This window comes from Stomoxys calcitrans, chromosome 5 (genome assembly GCF_963082655.1).
Source record: "Stomoxys calcitrans chromosome 5, idStoCalc2.1, whole genome shotgun sequence".
Taxonomy (NCBI): Eukaryota; Metazoa; Arthropoda; class Insecta; order Diptera; family Muscidae; genus Stomoxys; species Stomoxys calcitrans.
Genome location: NC_081556.1, coordinates 1,000,510 through 1,021,675, shown reverse-complemented (window position 1 = coordinate 1,021,675; position 21,166 = coordinate 1,000,510). Strand labels below are relative to the sequence as shown.

At 35.3% G+C, this 21,166-nt stretch overlaps 1 protein-coding gene across 1 annotated transcript; it reads left to right on the top strand.

Annotated features, from left to right (window-relative positions):
- Positions 1-4,560: 4,560 nt before the first annotated feature.
- On the top strand, positions 4,561-17,206 carry LOC106082335 (uncharacterized). The gene is made up of 5 exons (XM_013244782.2): positions 4,561-4,717; positions 5,090-5,097; positions 16,459-16,642; positions 16,702-16,972; positions 17,038-17,206. The coding sequence occupies exons 1-5, from the start codon at positions 4,636-4,638 to the stop codon at positions 17,204-17,206; spliced, it is 714 nt and encodes a 237-aa protein (XP_013100236.1). The 5' UTR covers positions 4,561-4,635.
- The last annotated feature ends 3,960 nt before the right edge of the window (positions 17,207-21,166 follow it).

Genomic DNA, 21,166 nt, shown 5'->3' with positions numbered 1-21,166 from the left:
GAAGTCAAATCGGGAGATCGGTTTATATGGGAGATATATCTAAATCTGAACCGATCTAGCCCACTTGCAATGCCCAACAACCTACATCAATATGAAGTATCTGTGCAAAATTTAAAGCGGCTAGCTCTACGCGTTCGACCGCTATCGTGATTTTCAGACGGACGGACGGACATGGCTTGATCGACTCAGAATGTCGAGACGAACAAACGGAATGATTAGATTAGTATACCCCCATCCTATGGTACTGGGTATAATAAAATGTCACTTGCTAGAAAAACACACTTCTCACGAAAGAAAACCTTTTATTTTTGTTTGTTACTCTTTCGAGACGAGTTTAATGATCGGAGATTTTCTTTGCAAATGCAAAAGGAAAGCCAGAGATCGCATCACACACCAATCACTATGGGACGCGTTTCGGTTTCAACCATATTAGGTGTGGCAGCTTGAAGGGCCGTATGTTGCATTTGTATCGTATTTATTGCGAAAACGCCTCTTTGATGTTGTACACCAACGGCTCTCGCTGTAGTTCTGTTTATTTTGCACTATAATGTCAAACGGTTGCAATTACACAGTTAAAAATCTGTAAAAACTTAGCAAAATCTGTAAAAACTTAGCGATTCGTGTTAATTTGACAATTCAATGACTATTTATGTCACATATACTTTTTCTGGGTGTAATACTCCAAATCACAATTCATGCAGCAAAATGTTTAAATGTACAATACTATCTGATCACATGTAAACTTGCAAGGACAGTTTTAATTTTGTTTTATTTCATTTTATTTCGTTTCATCTTCCCTGCATTGAGCTCCAAAAACCGACATTGCCTGAATAAACATCATTTTAAGTGTTATCTCTACGAACTATGTCAATTTTATGACTGAGTTTACAAAAACATTGCCACAATTCAATTAACAAGTCGTCGAAGTCAACGTACGTGTGCCCTCCTTAAAGGTCTGCGAGAACAGAAGAGACAACAAAAACAACAAGAACAAAAATATATATAATGACTACAACTAAGCCAACAACCACAGCAATCTCGGCATAGGAGGACAAAAGTGAGAGTCCAAACAAAAATAAAACCGATCTGGAGAAATTGCAGCAGCAGTGCGACAAAAGCCAGTCTTATCACCAACAAAAACAGAAAAAACCGATCATGTCCACTACCCGTAGAGATAGTCCACCAAAACAACAACTTCCCATTTAAAACCACAAAACCCACAGCCAACAATAACAACGAATCCCCCGACTTTTCTTATTAAAAACCAGTATTTTTATGAATTATTTACTTGACCAGGTAATATAACACAAAATAAAATGTAGGTGACTGACTCTGTCCGCTGTAATGCATGCGAGGGATGTTTTCATAATGATGGCAAAAGAAGATATAACCAAAGTCAATACATGACAGCAAATTTTCATTAAAAATCAAAATTAGTGTAGTAGGAAGAAAATACAAAAGCCTAAAAACGTAAACCACATTTAAGAGCTCGAAGCTTTCAAGGGATTTTATTGTATTTACCTACACCAACAAAGCAATAGAATAATAAATCATTGGTATGCTAATTTCATAGCATTGGTTGATCATATCAGCATACAATGCATATCATTCACTAATATGTGGGAATTATTTTCTTTAAATAATGTTTATGGAGAAACTTACGCTGAACAAATCGAACAAACCGTTGCTCAAAATTTCAGCCAAATTGGATAGTAATTAACCCTTCTAGAAGCTCAAGAAGTCAAGATCCCAGATCGGTTTATATGACAGCTACATCAGGTTATGAACCGATTTAAACCATACTTTGCACAGTTGTTGGAAGTCATAAAAAAACACGTCGTACTAAAATTCAGCCAAATCGGATAGTAATTGCGACCTCTAGAGGATCAAGAAGTCAAGACCCCAGATGCGTTTATATGACAGCTATATCAGGTTATGAACCGATTTCCACCATACTTAGCACAGTTGTTTGAACTCATACCGAAATATTTCATGCCGAATTTCAGCCAAATCGGATAAGAATTGTGCCCTCTAGACGCTCAAGAAGTAAAGATCCAAAATCGGTTTATATGGCAGCTATATCAAAACATGAACCGATATAGCTCATTTACAATCCCAACTGACCTACACTTATAAGAAATATTTGTGCAAAATTTCATGCGGCTAGCTATACTCCTTCGAAAGTTAGCGTGCTTTCGATAGACTTAATGGGGTCTTAAACGAATATTTCGAGGAGTTACAAACAGAATGACGAAAATGGTATACTCCTATCCTATGGTGGAGGGTATAAAAATTTCGCCTAATATAAGGTCATGTCTTGGAGAAAAATTGGCTTATCAAAAGTCGAAAATTTTTTATATCCAAAAAATCCAACAGAAGATTTCTCAAAATTCTAAGGAGTGAGATTTATGAAAACCGTTTTAATGTTTTGTTTTCTGTATTAAAACCAGTAAGGAAAGACAAAAGTCGGGCGGTGTCGACTGCTCTATACCTACCCCATAAGTACATTGTGGGAGCTATATCCAATTCAGAACCAATTTTTATGGACCTCCGCGGATGTTTTCAGATGGGTTTTAAACAATCTATATCAAATTTCGAGGAAATATGTTCAGTATTTACGGTTGACAAATGACAACATTATTGCAAATTACCCAAATCTGACGAACATGTATATCGGAGCTATATCTAAATCTGAACCGATTCCGAGCAAACTTCAACAAGGGTTGCGCAAAATTTTGGTAAGATTGGCCAATAAATGCGCTTGCAGTGGCTCTTGGAGTGGAAATCGGGCGATATACGTATATGGCAGCTATATCTAAATCTGGGCCGATTTCTATGAAATTCACCAGTAATATTTAGAGTCATAGGAAAATCCTTCTTGCCAAATTTCAAGAGAATCGTTTAACAAATGAGCACGTTACTGCAATATTTCTCAAAATCGGACGAACATATATATGGGAGCTATATCTTAATCTGAACCGATTTTGATGAAATCTTGCAGATATGTTAAGATCAGCAACAAAACAATTCGTGCCAAATTTTGTGCAGATCGGTCGAAAATTGTAGCTGCTGCGGCCATTTAGTGCGATACATATATATGGGAGCTATATCTAAATCTGAACCGATTTTTACCTTTCATCCTTGGCCTACAAAAGTGCAAAATTTCGTGACGATTTTACAACAAATACGACCTGCACTTCGATTACAAAAATACATGGACTCACAGACGGAAATGGCTAAATCGAATCAGAAAGTGATTCTGAGTCGATCAGGCTACTTATCAATTTGTCTAGCTCTTCTCCTTCTTAGCGTTGCAAACAAATGCACAAACTTATAATACCCTGTATCGCAGCCGTGGTGTACGGTATAAAAATGTAAAAAAAAATTTACGTCAATATAAATTAACGAATAGGAAACTTTATCAAAATTGAAAAAGGGAATCGAGGGTCAGGCGATAATGGGTTAAAAAGTCAAATCTGGTGATTTGGAGTATTCACGGAAACTTCATCTTTGGAGATATTTTACTAAAATTGTTTAGGGAAGTTTTAGCTTAAATTTTGTTTCAGAGAAAATATCACTGAAATTTTGTCTTCAGAGAAAATTGTACCATAATTTTGTCCTAAGAGGTTGTGGAAATTCTCGAACGGCCATACTTACTCAGGCGATAGTTTGTGCGCTTTTGACAGACAGACGGACCGACATTTATAGATCGACTAAACATTGCATGAAGGGCAAGAATTTATATACTTACGTAGTTCACCAACTCCTACCACTTAATGAAAGTGACTTTTAGGTAATGTTCGTTGGATATGCTAGAATTACTAGTCATTCTGTGTGTGACAGTCTTTTAAATTTTACCCCTCATCAATTTTAAATTATTCCCAAATTTATTGCACCACCCCCGTATTATTACAATTACTTCAAGTGGAAAAAAATTGAAGATCACACAAAAATTACGAGAACTCGTTATTTGTTCAATACACACAAAATATCCGCTCTGGGCAAATGACTGGTTGCGCTATCACCCATCAAAAAGAAATTGGGGGTAAACGAAAATAACAACAACGAGAGCAGTAAAAGATTTTGCGGCACTGCGACAACTTCAAACATTACTCATGCTACGCATGCGCGCCGAAAAAAAAACTAAATTACTGACGGAATGTTTGCCGAACTAAATGAATACCCAGCTCACTTCACCACACAACAAACAAAGCAAGTACTCGAAGCAGAGGCAGAAGAGCGCTCACAATACATACGCCAGGGGGAGAGAGCGCGTACAAGTTTGATTTTCAATCGAGTAGACTGAGATTAAATGTGCGATTGCCACCGTCTGTCTGGCTGGTGGTCAATGGCCAGCGTTTAGTTGGCTCCAAGCCAGTAACACGATCGGTTTGAATATCTGAAAACAAAAAGACGCTGTCAAAGCGAGCGCGCAAGAAAATCAATAGTGGCTGTTATTAAAAAATAACGCTCGAACGAACAACTCACGCGCAATCTGCACAACAACAGCACCGCAGCGAAACTAAAAGCGAAAGTTTAAATTCGCCAAGCAAAACAAACAAACAAAAGTAGTGATTTAGAATAACTGAGAAATCAAGCTCACGACTCAGCGCCCTCAGGAAATCGCCATACAAAATGCCCTCTAACAGCCATCCCCGTTTAGTGTTCTATTTGTTGTGTGTGGCCTCCCTGCTGGCGGTGGCCCGCTCCGAGACCGGTAGTAGTAAAAATTCCTACTTTATGTCGTACTTCTATTATCTCATACTCAACTTTGTCAATCCCTACGCTTTTCCCATATACCAAAGAATTGTACATATGTGTCTAAGCTAAGTAAGGCGTCAGTGCCACCACCTACATCCACCCACCTTTATCCTCTAAAAAAAAAAAATAAGATGAGCAGGCAAACGCCTGTATCTGCTCGAATGCTGTGTTACATAGATGAATAACTTTAACTAATATGGAATATCCAAAATTAACCCTTAAAATATCTGTAAGAAAGGCTTATGAAGCTTACGAATTTGAAAAAAAAGTAACTGTAAATATGTTGATTTTATTTTTACCTACTATAAGACTATTGGATATTATTTAGTGAGTATTGTAGTAAGTAAATAGTTTATAAGATAATCCCCACTTGGTGGTCGAATCCCATGGTCGATATTACACATCACAACGAGAGATGTTGGAGCGGTAAAGCTTAGAAGGAGAGCTTAAGCGATTGGAAGGGAATTTGAAAGTAGTTTCTTTTGGTGAAATGTAATATCGAAACAAGGTCTTATGGAACATGTCATTTTCATGACAAGAACGACCACATATGTTTTTATACTCAGTCCATAATAATTTGTTTAAGAAGACAAACATGATTTTTTTAAGCTAGAACCTTGCCTTATCCTACCAATATGTTATAGGCATTTTTGAATCGATTACAAAAATACGGTTCGGTTCTTGGTTTCCCCTTTCCTTACATCGTTGGTATTGCCCTACACAACATGTTATTACCACACAAACAAAGTGATACAATTAATGCCTTGTTGTGAAAAACTCCTTTATTCGTGTGATAATCTCAATTTGTTGCTAGGAGCCTGACAATTATGCATTGAGCATATAATAAAAGTTTTTAATTAATTCCACTTTGAAGATAGATTTTTTGGCTTGCATTCTCCTTCCAATTTATTATGGGTTATGGGCATTTTTGAATCGATCATAAAAACGCGGTTCTGTTCTTCGTTTCACTTACATCCAAGGTATTTTCCTTCATATTTTTAAATCGATCATAAAAATATGGTTCTGTTCTTGGTTTACTTTCCCTTACATCCTTCGTTATCCCTTCACAACATGTTATTGTCCTGCAAACAAAGGGATACAATTAATGCCTTGCTGTGAAAAACTAAGTTTTCTAAGATTTTATTTCATTACTCCTTGCTTTGCGTGATAATCTCAAATTTTTCTAGAAGCCTGATAGTGTTTGCTTTAAACAAATAATAGAAGTCTACAATCAATTCAACTTCGAAAATACATTTTTGACTTAAAAAGATAAACCAAAAATGGCCTTATAAAATGAATCTTTAACTTATCCCATTAACGTCTATGCCTATCCGAGATGTGATGAAACTTCGTGTATTTTTAGAGCATTTATATTGAAATGCTTTTTTTTAACAAAAAACTAAAAAATAATTTAAAAACAATTTTAACATTTTTAAAATTATTTTTTAGAATATATAAATCAAAAAATATTTAAAAAAAAAATCGAAAAAACTAAAAAGTCCCAATTCAAAAAAGCCCGTTAAATTTGCTTTGGTTCCTTTTTCAATTTTTTTAAAATGTATTTTAATTTTAAATTTATTTTTTTTTTGTTTCTTTTTAATTTTTGTTTTCTTTTATATTTTATATTTGTACTCTACATCACCACTGTGGTACAGGGAATTATAAGTTTGGGCATTTCTTTGCAACGCCAAGAAGGATAAAAGCTAAACCCATACCGATCGGCTTAGAATCACTTTCTGATTCGATTTAACAATGTCCGTCTATCTGTCTTTCCATGTATTCTTGTAATCAAGGTAACAGGTCGCATTTATTGTCCGATTGCCATGAAATTTTGCACAAGTAATTTTTTTGATCCAAGAGCGAACGCTATTGATTTTGAAAAAAAATCGGTTCAGATTTAGATATAACTCTCATATCTATCTTTCATCCGATATGACTTTTTAAAGCTACAGAAGTCACAATTTTGGCCCGATATTTACACAATTTGAAGCCTATAGAAGCTACAAGTTTCGTCCGATTTTGCATGAGACTTTTTTTTGACGTTCCAATATGTGCGCAAAATTTCATTGTTTAGATATAACTCTCAAATAATATTTTATCCGATATGGCCTTTTAAGGGTGTAGAAATCCCTATTTTTTGTCCCATCGTAAGAATATCTTAGAAGATTCTACTTGTTTCATTTATATTTTTGTATTTTTTGTTTTTGTTTTTTTTTTTTCTTATTTTTGTTTTTTTGTCCCTGTTGCTTAATGGAATGAATGTTCATGGGCAAATTTGCAATTTTTTTCTTAAATTTTATTTTTCCAGTTCCTTTCTTATTTTTTTCTTTAATTTTGGTTTTACCTTTGACTTTTTATTAATTTATCTTTTCTGTTTCTTAATAAAATAATTTTCTTAAATATTTTTTCTGTTCCTTAATGGAATCGAACAGCACTCATTGTGTTGTTATTTTATGCTCTTTTAATATTTTGGTTGTTTTTATTGCAATTTGAAATTTTGTAAAATATTTTCTTTAATTTGTCCATCGTTGTTTTATATTTTCAAGTTGTTTATTTTTGTTTTTGTTACTTTTTACTTTTTTAATTTTTGTGTTGTATTTTAAAAATACATACTACTTCAATAAATATTTTCTAAGATTAATTTTTTTAGTCTTTATGTAAATTTCTTTTAAGTTTTTTAATTATTTCCATTTTTTTTATTTTGTTTCTAAAAAGAGATCTTTAAACTTCATAAAACATCAAAACTTTTGCTCCAAAAAAATTGTTTGTAATATTTTATAGCCTTTTACCGCCAAACTACGTATTATGCTGTCCATGACATCAAGTTTTTAACTATTGCTGCCGGAACAAGATATTTTTCTTCAATATAGAATCAAATAAATCACACCAAACCAGTTCACACAAATTTTTAAAAGAGTATTTTTTAACTTTATAAATTTGCTGACTTTTGCTGAGTGAAAGCATATTCATATATGGCAGAATTTGCTTTGCATATTTTCATTCATCTACTTTTTACCTATGAAAACCGAATTTGGATATTTTTCCCTTTACTCGAGCTGGAATTTTATCAATCTTATTTGTATTAAAATTGAACTGATGTTAAAGTCAAAAGATAACATTTCTTTTTGTTGTGAAACTTCAATCGTGATGTACTGAAATACATACAATTATGATTTGTTCAATGAATTGTACATGAGAACCATTTATACCACCAAACTTAAATTAAAACATATTTTTTTTGGGTATTTTTCTTCTAAACAATAAAGAAAAAACCAAAGAAAGAAACACAACAACATAAAGAATAAGGATATATGATTATGATATCCAATACAGTACTGAGTTCAACGTATTAAGAACAGCTTATTGGAACTACTACTTCAATTGCAAAAATAATTCATTTTAATATACACTCAAAATCAAAACCATTTCTTTTCCTTAATGTTGTTTGATTATTGTAGGTGTTAATTTTAAACTTTTCAAAATAAGAGAAAAATATATCTAAAACTCAACTTCTAATTCGATTTAAATCATGAAAAATAAAAGAAAAACATCTACCACTATAAAACAGTTGAGAGCAATAATGTGGAGTCTTGAATTGATTTAGAATATAAACCACATTGAATAATAATAAAGAAATTGAAACCAGGCAGTTCTAAATAAAAGTAAATTTAAAATCAATTCCATAATGCAAAAAACTACAAAAGTTACACTAAAGTTGAAATTAAATGTTCATACCTAAGCATAAGCAAATTATTGAGACTAGAACGCAACGATGTAAAAAATACAAGCTATTACAAATTGAACTACATTAGTTCACTTGATGGCACAGATAAGAGCTGTGTTGATAAAAACAATCTGGTCATTTAGCTAATGTTTGCATATGACCTTTTACCTTTCAGAAATTTGGTTAGAATGACCAAGCTCAGTAGCTTACAGTTGGTAAGTTCGATAAGCCTCATAAATACTACAGCTAAACCGATTGCGAAAACCTCCGATGAATGAAGTGCTGTATGAATTACTTCCTTTTCCGCTCCAAGAACTCGGCATGTGATGAATATATGTAGTATTGACAAGACAAAGAATAACACAAAAGAATAGCAAAAGAATATGATAAAAACGCAACACTTGATGATTATTTTGTGATGGTTTCAAGGCTTTAAACATACCTATCCATACATATGTACATAAAATAAACCTAGATATACTACATACAAACAAACAATGTGATTATCAATGTGTCTTCTTTAAATCTAGAATTTAAGAATTGCTAATATCGAAATTTTATTCAATTTTAACGAGCAATAAATGGTTATTGTGTTTTAAACAAATAAACATGTATGTTTGGGCTTTAATTCACAGTTTTTTCGTTTTTTTCTTATCAGTTATTAAGTATATTATTTGTTTGTTGTGGTTGTTTTATTCCAAAATGTTTTACAATTACAAAACGGGTTCTGGTTATGGGTTTTATGTTAATCAATAGCGAAAGAAATTTTGGTTATTTTTATCAGATTTGTTCCGGTGAATGTATTTGGAAGTTGAAATATTTTGCTTCCGGTTTACCTTTTTTAGTAATTTTTTTTTATAAAAAAAATAATTCTCCGTCACCTATATTTCAAACGAAAATGATAAGTCAAAATCAGGAGATCGATTTATATAGAAGCAATATCAATGCATTGACCAAATAAAACAAAGGTGGATAAAGCCAGTTGGAAGTCATGAGAAACATCATTGTACAAAATGTTACCCTATTCGAATGAAAATTGCGCCCTCTATAGGCGCAATGTATCTTAATTCAGTGTCGGATGGCTTATTTTTGTTTAGTTTTGCAAAAAAATTAACTTTTGCGATAGTATCCATCGGAAAAATATCAATCGATAAAATTAAATATCGATAGTATAGATAGTGCCATCGATATTTTGCCAGCTCTACCAAGAATCCGGCATACAGAGCACCCCCGCAGTACCAACACGCGAGATGAAGGAGCGCTATCGAGAGAAAAGGAGAGAAACGAAACGTCTATTCCGTAGAAAGAAAAAGGAAAAGTGGAAAGACGTGAGTGTGGACACTTACAGTGACATTCAATGAATGTTCAAGTGCACAACAAAAAAAAGTTTGACAATGTTGATGTCTTTGTTGTTCTTATCATTGATGATATATTTGCATAGGAATAGTGGAAAGTAAAGCTTTCAGCTCTCTTACTGCTTGAAGAGAGTTACAGGATTTATTGAAACCTGATTCAAAAGCACCTTCATCAATTTGACAAAGGTGTTGATGAAGATACTTGGCGTATAAGGAATCACGATCCACCATGCCATTCAAAGTGTTTTGCAAACAGCACACGGTTGACTTTTATAAATTCTTTCCTATATCATTCTTTGAATAGATAACATTGAAAATGATCCCGAGCTGGAATTTGTTCGAAAACTTATGAAAAGATCCAGTAAAAGAGCGCAAACACACAAATCCGGAATTTTTACCAATGAATCAAAAAAAACTGATGGCTTTGGTGCAGGCACATCCTCCTGCAGAGATAAAGAAGGAATTCTGGTAACGGGGATATGGAAAGAATATTTTACCAAGCTGCAAGTATCCGACGATGGCGGTGGAGAGGATACCGCAGAACCAATCCCTGATGATGGTATAGAGTTTTTACCTCCTAGACATAATGAGTTTCAAGTAGCAGTAACCCGACTGAAGAACAACAAGGCAGCAGGAGCCGATGGGTTGCCCGCTGAAGTATTTAGGACCAAAGACGACACGCTGAAAAGGCATAAGAGCTATGCATTCGTACGATCTGGCTAGAAGAACGCTTACTCGATGATTGGATCCTCACCATACCATGCATGTCTCATATAAAAAATAAGACAACACGGAATATGCCAACTACTGATGAATAAGTTTCCTCCACCATGCATACAAGATACTTTCCACCATGCATACAAGATACTTTCAATCCGAAAAGCACAGGTAAACTCTTACCATCTCTTTATTGATTACAAAGCCGCCTTCGACAGCCCCATATGTTGAAGGGTATTTCAAACCATGTCTGAGTTTGGTATCCTTGCAAAATTATTAAGACTCTGCTGGGTGACACTTGCTGTTGCACGTTCTCAGTAAGAATAAGAAAGAATCTCTCCGAACCATTCAATACCTAACGAGGTTTCAGGCAAGGACACAGCTTGTCTGAGATCTTGTCGTATGATTTTGTTTTCAGAGAAAATATCGTAGAAAATTTGCTTTGAGAGAAAGTTTCATTTAATATTTTTCTTCAGAGAAAATACTGTTATTAGTTAAGTTTACTGCTATTACAACAATAGTTCTGCTCTTATAGTTAAATGTTTGCAATTTCAGAACAGCAGTCTGAGAAGTCACTTGATTTGCTGAAAATGACTGTTGCTTAATTTATAATGGGGTTGTTGGAATGAGAGTAAACTAAAATAAAATCAAAGAAAGGATTTTTTGAAAAATGAAAGAGAAGATTTTTTGAAAGAAAAAAAAATTGCAGCCAGAAAAAATACCTGAAATTAAAAAAAAAAATAATCACATGATCGGTCGTTACAAACATAAATAATGGCATATTCCGCAGATCAGCATTCAAGTGCTGAAAGATAACAATAAACAAGCGTGCTAATTTTGGCCCGGCCGAATCTTATATACCCTCCACCATGAATCGCATTTGTCAAGCAAACAAAGGATAATTGACAAGAATTGCCATGTTATTGGAGCTATTGGAGCGATAAGAATCATATTTAGCGCAATCGTTGCAAGCTAAAAACTCTTCATGCGAAATTTCAACCAAATCGAATAATAATTGCGCACTCTAGAGGCTTAAAAAATCAAGATTCGAGGTCGGTTTGTATGTCAGCTATATCAAGTTCTGAATCGATTTGAACCACAGTTGTTGGAAGCCATAACAAAACCCTTCATACAAAATGTCAGCTAATTTGGATGAGAATTGCGCCCTCTAAAGGCTCAAGAAGTCAAGATCCAAGATCGGTTTATCAAAACATGTCATAAAACTTTGTCTTTCGAGAAAATTTGATTAAAATGTTTCATTAAGAGTAAGTTTCATTAACAGTATTCTGCATCATTAATCTTTCTAACAACCCGTATCGTAGTATTTTTGTCCCAGATGAACCAAAGTAAAATTTATAACAAATATAACCTTGAATTTTATTAAAGGCGTAAAACTAAAACAGTGATAAATTATAAATAATCACATTCAAATTGCGTTGTTCTATTCTTGCGATGTCATAAAATTCAAACAACTAAAATTTTAAACCTTGTTCAAAAATATGTCTTACTATGACTTACTTTTGGCTTTCCCGGGTTAGCATAAGACGTAATACCACTAATCGTAGTTTCGAATACAGGTCTTTGGCATAATTCACATTAAAACGAACCCGACTGGAATAAACAGTTTCTGCGAGAAAAAAAAATTCACACTTCTATGGGCATACTAGTAAATATTAATCGAACTGAAGACCTAAAATAACAACAACAACAACAAGCTGGCGACATTTTAATATTCTGGCCACATTTTTGATTGACACTGTCTGCGAGGTTTCGGTTTCAGTTTTGCTAAGAACAAGTTTCAGTTTTTTTGTGCACCAATCCAACCCCACCGCCAACGCCAAAGAATCGAAAATTGCCTGCACTAAAAATGCTCCAAAGTCGTCAATGGGCCAAAAATCACAAAAACAAAAAACGTACGGCCAGGCCAACTGACCGACAGAACTTGCGCAAGGTAACAAAAAAAAATTACTTTGAAGGTCACCATAAAAAATTGTTCTTTTTTTGTTTTTAATTTTATTTTCATTTGTGTTTTCTTTTTATGTTGTATTCTATATTAATTTAAATTTTTCGTTGCCTCTTTGCTACGTTAAAGACGTGTTATTGACCTTAAGTAAGGTTGGGTTAGTAACGTGTCCACTGTTGTTGTGATTGTTGTTGTTGTTTTTTTAAGTATCACATAATACGCGTGCTTGAGTATGTATGCAGGTTGGTCTTTCTAAATTTTGCTTTGCTAGATGATGTTAAATTTTAATTATTGCTTTTTTTGTTGTTGTTGTTTTTTTCATTTCGATTTTTTTTAAATCAAAGGTCAATAGTGGATTGGCTAGAGTGATTCTAACAAAAGCATTAGCAAGTCATCTGTAGGAATCGCTTCGCTAGAAACAAATAATAAAACGGTTGAGTTACATCAAAATTGGGCTCACCGAATCACTTTCGATATTCAATGCGGAAACTGTAATTTTGATGTTCGTAGGATAAGGCGAAAAAAAGTTAATAGATGTTATTTAACATAATCACATGAATAATTTTAAAACTTAATTTTCACAGAAAATTCTTACAAAATTTAATTTCCATAAAAAATGTCGAAAAGATTTTATATTCATAGAAAAATGTTTGCTGTAACAGCAGAAAGTTTGCTACAAATGGGATAACAGTAATTTCTGCTAAAACAGCAAACATATTGTAAAAAGTAAAAAAAATCAAACATTTTTATATTCCAACTTATCTTTCAATTTAACCAGCATATAATGTAGAATTTTTTTCCAATTGTCTACAATTTGTTATTTTGCTATCAGCCGACTTATTTCTCTGACTGTATTATGTTTGCCTGTTACTAACGGTCATATATTTTGATTGTTTTAGGTACTTTTTCTGTCTGCGATCAGTCTTATTTTCTTTCACAAAAACAAAATCTTACCTTTCATTTAATTTTTACTAACCTTTTAGCAATCCCATGATAAATTTAGTAGCAGCTATTTTCAGCAAACAACAGACTTTCCGGTAGTCGCTCTGCTGTTCTGAAATTGCATGCATTTAGCTATAAAAGCAGAAGTATCGTTGTAATATCAGCATAATTAACCATTAACAGTCAGCAGACGGTATTTGTTACTATCAGCAGGCTTTTTTCTATGAGCGTATTGATGAAATATCCCCTAGATTAACTATTAAACTCAGCAAACTGTATTTGGCTATTATCAGCATTTTTTCTATGAGCGTATGCAAACGAAAAAAACTGATTCGAGTTTGTATATCTCCGCCCTCTACTGTCGCAGATCTCTCAACAAGATGGCTGAACAGTTCAAAATTCACCTGTTCTAGGTGCCGGGCCACAGAGATATCACAGGGAATTCTAAAGCAGACCGGCTTGCGAGGCTAGGAACTACCTTACACACTCCATGAATACTGGAATCTGTGGGTACGCCTCTAGCGACATGTAAGCTAAGTTTTCAAGACCATGCCTGAAGGGCAACGAATGATAGATGTTCATAAAGAGGGGGCTGTGAGCATTCCAAAACAATGTGGCCTCATCTGTCTTGAAGAGGTCTACTGCTTTGCTGTCATTGGATAGAACAGACGTCTCAGTCATTGTATCCGTCATGACAGGTCACTGTCTAATCGGAAAACATGCTGACAGACTGAAGGTTGCCAGCAACGACTTTTGCAGAAGCTGTAGGGACATCGAGGAAGAAGAGACTATAGAACACCTTCTGTGTGTGTGTCCCGCACTAGCATTTAGAAGGTTCTCATTTCTTCGAGAACCTGTCTGATTTAGAGGATGTGAACATTCGCAAGTTATTGGGCTTTTTAAAAGCGATCTGGATGGTTTAACGGTAGGTACTAAAAGGCATCCTCCTTGTTCTGTTCCTGTGGTATCACAATGGACGAAAACGTCTATGTGAGTCTGATGGCCGACTGCCACTTAAACCTAACCTAACCTTGTATGGGAATGCTTACGACACGCCGAACAAAGTCGTAAGCATTCCCATACAAAAATGTGTTCATTATATCGTAACAGTTGTCAAAAATGCGAAGCAAATGTAAAAACAAGTCACTTGATAAATTGCTTTCGAGCGAGAATTTGTTAGCAATAATGGAAAGCAAAAAACAATTGATATTATAAAATTATACATATACTGACATTTAAGATTCTTAGATGCCCACCACGGATTCTATGATAAAAATAAGGGTTGTCTTCAATAATTTACGGACATGTCACATTAGCGTACTTCTGCAAAAAATGGACACAAATTATAGGTGGTAAACCTCGTCAAGCTCTCACTACTCACTGAGACTTTTCACTCGATACTGCTGAATGTCCATAACTCGAAGTTAATCTCATCCGAAGTTTTTTAAGATGACTGAGATCTTTTTAACATTGATACGGTAACTGAAGAATTTACACACCTATTAAAAGTAGCATGTCCAGAGTCAATTCCACTTAAATCATTTAATGCATCGTACTTAATTTTTTCCAAACAGTGCACATTACTATTTTCAACAAGGAATAGATATAGGCGACTTTTTCAGAGATGTTCTTATGCGAATGTCAGAGTCACATATAAGGCGATTTTAAGGGAACTCAAGAAGCTTATTGATACAAATGTGAATAACGAAAGAAACTGTCAGTGATCAAAATTTTTGTCGAATCTGCCTGTGCGGAGCAGGAAATTTTGGAAGCTAGGGAAGCGGATGCAAGGCGGCAGTAATGATTTTGATCGTAGATGGCTAAGAGGTCTGCAGCAATCAAGAAAAGGCTAATCTTATTTCGCATGACTACCACAGCCATGTATAGTCCAATGAAACACAGGGTCAACTCTAAAATTAGAATATAACAAGAGGAAGTTTCATCGAATGAGGAATCTTTTATTCAGACATCTGTTGGTGAAATCAAATTATTTATTTCCTATCTCAAGAACTCGAAGGCCCCTGGAATTTATGGGATTAACAATATTCTTATAAAAAATCTGCCTGATTCAGCGCTAGAGTTTCTAACAAAAGTCTATAATTTCTGAATACCGATATAGAAGAAGGATAAAGATAGACGGTTGCCATGCAATTATCGACCAATCAGTCTTTTAAGCTCATTAGGAAAATTATTTGAAAACATTATTTTCTACAGGCTTCAATCAGTTGTAGAGGAGAATAATTTGATTTATGACTGTCAGCACGGGTTTAGAACCGGTCATTTCACCACTCATCAGATCAAAAGGGTGGTCAACATGATAAAGACCAATAAAAGCAGGAGGCTTTCGACTTTTGTTTGTCTCCTTAATATCGAGAAAGCTTTTGACTCGATTTGGCATAAAGGTCTTCTTTTTAAACTGCATAGGATGAATACTCCCTTAAATTTGACAAAACTCATAAAGAGGAACGTCCGATCCCTACTGTAGTCCCTCAAGTTAATAAGTAAAAATGTCCCTATTTGCTGAAATATCTTAGATAGAACTCAAAAGATTGCAAATAATTTAGTATACATTGTAAATATGATAGAAAATAAATAAACAAAACAAGCCGATTACTGTGTAAGGTGTATGTCCATAGTGACATCGAGAGGATTAATAACCGCAGCCTTTTTTCAACCTTCTACCAAATGGGTCTGTAATATTTTTTTGGTTTTTTGGGGGTATGGCTTCAAATGTGAAGGCTCTATCTATTGCTATTGCTGATGTTGGTATCGAATTTTCCATCTACACTAACAAATCCGGATAGCAGTTACGGAGCACTTTTGATTTGTATAGCTAACTCAATGTGTAAATAAAATTCTTATTTAAGTTTATATACAAACAAAAAGAGGTTGAAAAAAAAGAAAATTGGATACAGGTGCTTCTACAGAAAAATCTAAGTTGTCTGAATTTCCCAGTCATTATTGGAACATCTAAAATTACAGTTTTCGAGGCCCAGGTGGAACCCAACGAAGATTTGGCCTACGAAGCTACACAACAATTGGGGCTGCTCAATCATCGTCTTAATCTGCTGAGGCTAGAAGAAGAATCCCGACAAGTTTCTCTTCCCAATGTGACAGTGGACAATATACTGAGTCGGATACCATGCACCTGTGACAAAGGAGTGTGCAAATGTTGTGCAGGTATGATCTTGAAATATTTCCCCTGATACTCTTTTGTTTCCCCATTCCTTGAATTTTAGGATTTCTCGCTGTAATTGGCATGAATTCCTGCACTGAGTTGGTCTATAGGCCAGAAGAATTCTCCTTTGAGTTGCGCATGAGAGTCAACAACAATGTGTGGTTTAAGCGCAAGGTTTCTGGCAAAAATCCTCCTCCCATGTGCTTTAGACCACCAAGATTCAGTTTTGCCCAGGCCTGCATACAGTTTCATGATATTTGGTTTATTGGCCGCAATATGCATGTGTGCATGTATATGTCCGGTTCATTTCAAGGATATGAATTGTTTGAGAGGTAAGTTTCCAGAGTTTTGAAGGTTATGAAAGAAGTTGACTCGTTACCTTCTACTCTTTAAACAGAAACTTCGATTGTTTATTGTTTGGCGATAAAGGCGTAAAAATTGTCAAGCCCGAAGATGGTTATCCTGTACGCCCCACAGATGTGGAGATAGACGAGGACAATGATGACATCGAGGATTACGATGAAAATGTAGTGCGCAAGAAAAGGCATTTTCATAGTAGAGCTTAAATAGAGTCCCAGTCACAAAGCCATAGTAATCCCATGATGTTGAAAGGAAAACAAGGTTACGGGCTTAAGTTTAACTTGAAATTCGATATAGTGTGTTTTTTATATGTTACCATTTTATTTATTTAATTTATTCCCATTAGTTATTTTATACTTGTCAAAAGATGCCTAAGGCATGGAAATAAAATAGATTAGTGTTTTTGATGAAAATTTGTATGTGAAAGTTCAAACTGATTGAGCGAAAAATTTTCTTTCAGAACACAGTAGGAAATGTTTATTAAACAGAGTCAATTCAAGGAGAGGGTGAAATTATTCCCAGAATTTAATTTTTATATATATTTTTTATGATTTAGAAATATCTTAAAAAATGTTGGCTACATTTGATTAAATAGAAGTAGTCATCTATACAGACTTTGATAGATTGTTTCAAATCAGATTTTTGTGCAAGGAATAGCTAAAACTATACACAGTAAAGCAAATTTCGTCAATGTTCAAACTTGAAAAAATTTACATTATTTTAGGGTTTTAAGTAAAAGTTCATAGAAATTTTTGTAAAATTTATTTTTATGTAAATTTTACCTAAATTGAATTTTTAATAAAAAAAAAATTACCAACAGTAGATTTTCGTCTGAAATCTTGTAACGGTTTATTGACAAAAAGTAAAAGCATGTTAAGTTCGGCTGGGCAGAATCTTTCCCTGGATGGTTTCTATTTATAGGTAGAAACTTTAAAGGATAGTGGGCGATCTCATATGCTTGCACTGAAAAAATTGTTGTTCTAATTTTAAAGATTCAAGCCAAAGATAAGCAGTTTTAATTTGAAGATGATAAATTTTCCAAGTTTTAAAGTTAGCATTTCTTTGGTGAAAGATTGTTTCCTTGAGACCATATGCTTGCAAAAGTCTAAAATGAAGGTCAAAATATCTTTGAAAGTAGGGAAATTGACTTTGGGACAAGACAACAGTGTCCTTAGTCAAAGACTTATATAGCTGTACAAATAACTTTAAATGTTTAGTTTTTTTGAAAAAGATTCTAAGTAAAGAAAAGAAAGAAAGAAATGGCAAAAGTCAGGTAGTGTCGACTGTATAATATCCTACAATATGGGAGCTATAACCAATTCTGAACAAATTTTGATGAACCTAGGCGGATATTTTCAGATGGGTTATTAAACAATACATTCCAAATTTTGAGGAAGCACATATGTTCAAACAGTAATAACTACGGTTGACATATGACAACATTATTGCAAATTACCCAAAATCTGACGAACATATATATGGGAGATATATCTGAACCGATTTAGAGCAAACTTTTCTGATATTATGATAGTTGACGAGAAAAGCATTGCACAAAATACTGGGAAGATTGGTCGAAAACGCGCTTGCAGTGGCTCTAGAAGTGAAAATCGGGCGATATACATATATGGCAGCTATATCTAAATCTGAACCGCTTTCTATGAAATTCATCAGTAATATCGAGAGTCATAATAAAATATCTCCTGCCAAATTTCGAGAGAATCGGTTAACAAATGAGCACTTTATTGCAATATTTCTCAATGTCGGCGAACATATGTATGGGAGCTATATTTAAGTCTGAACCGATTTGGAGCAAAATTCTCAGATATTGTGGTAGTCGTAGAGGAAAGCGTTGTACAAAATTTTGACAAGATTGGATAATAAATGCGATTATCCAGAAGTGAAAATCGAGCGATATATGTATATGAGAGCTATATCTAAATTTAAACCGATTTCCATGAAATTCAACAGTAATGTCGAAAGTCAAGAGATAATTCCTCCTGCTACTATTCGTGAGAATCAGTTAACAAATGACCATTTTTTTGCATTATTACTGCATATCGACGAACATATATATGGGAGCTATATCCAAACTTGAAAGGATTTTTTCCAATTTCAAAAGGCTTCGTCGATAGGTCGAAAAACATGCCTGTACCAACAATTTACACAAATTAACACGGACAGACGGTAAGACAAACAGACTAACATAGCTAAATCGATATACTTATCAATGGTTATATGTCTGTTCCTTCTGGATGTTTGTAACATCCAGACAGTCATCTGAGTAGTAAAATAAGAATCGATCAGCGATCGATATTTGAAACGGATGGTGGTATCCTTTAGTAAATGGAAAATTTAATTTAAAGACAGCATCCTCATTTTAAAGTTTTAGTTCTTTGACTCGTTGTCATTGCTAAAATACTACAAATAAGGAAAAATATTAAATTTTGTGCACAATTTTTTTTTGTGTATAAGAATTGGCTCAAGATATACATTTGGTTTTTATGGGAGCTGTATCGAGTTTTGAACCGATTCAAACCTTCGGTCTATCTTTTCTCCGTCCTGCTTTCTCCATAATTTTCTCGCTGTGTCGGCCCCTCCCCCGTTTCGTCCCTTCGTTCTTCAGTCAGTCATTCCGTCCGACCACCCACAGTGTTATTTCTTTGTCTGTCGGTCTTTTATCTGTCTTTAGAGCAACCGTCCCTCTGCCCCTCTGTCCTTTAGTCTCTCTTTGCTATATCCTTTCTTCCTCCTTTAATTCTTCGTTCTGTTCCCCACTGAATCGATCCGTCTTTCAGTCAGTCATTCCCTTCGTCCTTCCTCCGTCCATCCGTCACGTATCTCTCTTTCCATCTAAAGACAAACCGTTTATTCTCCATTTGCATTTGCTACGTCCGTCTTTCCTCCTTGCAGCCTTCCCCCGTTCGTACTTTATCCATCTGCCTTTCCTCTGTCCGCTCTTTCTTCGTTTGCACTTCCTCAATCCGTCCTTTCTCTGTATTTCCTAAATCATTTTTTTCGCTGTGTCCGCCCCTACATCCAACCGCACGTCCCTCCGTCTTCCATTTTATCCATCTTTCCGCCATCCATCCATCCGTTCATCCTTCCTCGGTTTGTCCATCCTTCCTCGGTTCGTCCATCCTTCCTCGGTCCGTTCATCCTTCCTAAGTTCGTCCATCCTTCCTCGGTCCGTTCATCCTTCCTCGGTCCATCCATCCTTTCTCGGTCCGTCCATCCTTCCTCGGTCCGTCCATACTTCCTCCTTTCGTCCGCCCATCCTTCCTTCGTTCGTCCTTTATCTGTACTTCACAAATCAAATCCTTCCTTCAGTCTGCCATTCTGTCCCTCTTTCCGCCATCCGTCCATCCTTCTTCGATCCGTCCATCCTTCCTCGGTCCGTCCATCCTTCCTCGGTCCCTCCATCCTTCCTCGGTCGGTCCATACTTCCTCGATTCGTACATCTCTCCTCGATTCGTCCTTCCATCCTCCTTCCACCAGTCTATCCTTCCTCCTTTCGTCCGCCCATCCTTCCTTCGTTCATCCTTTTTCTGTACTTCCCAAATCATCTTCTTCCGTCCTACATCCATCCGCGCGTCCCTCCATCCTTCAGTCTGCCATTCTGTCCATCTTTCCGCCATCCGTCCATCCTTCCTCGATCCGTCCATACTTCCTCGATTCGTCCATACTTCCTCGGTCTGTTCATCCTTCCTCGGTCCATCCATCCTTCCTCGGTCCGTCCATCCTTCCTCGGTCCGTCCATCCTTCCTTGGTCCGTCCATCCTTTATCGGTCCATCCATCCTTTCTTCTTCCATCCGTCCATCCTTCCCCCATCCGTATATTCTTCCGTCCTTCCTTCGTTCGTAATTTATCTGTACTTCACAAACCATCTCCTTCCTTCCGACCCTCCGCCCATCTGTCCATTAGTCTATATTTTCTCGTTTTTTTCATTTTCTTCGCTGTGTCCGCCCCTGTGTACATCCGTACGTCCCGCCGTCCATCCAAAGAAAGCCCAAACAGACAACATTTCATTTTCATAGAAAATTTTGTAAAAATTTCATTTTCTCTTTTTCAAGTTTATTGCCTGTTAGCGAGTGACGTTGCCGTTGTCTAGCGTTCGAAGCCATCAATACAACTTCCAACAGATGCACAAAATCATGTGTAGTACGGC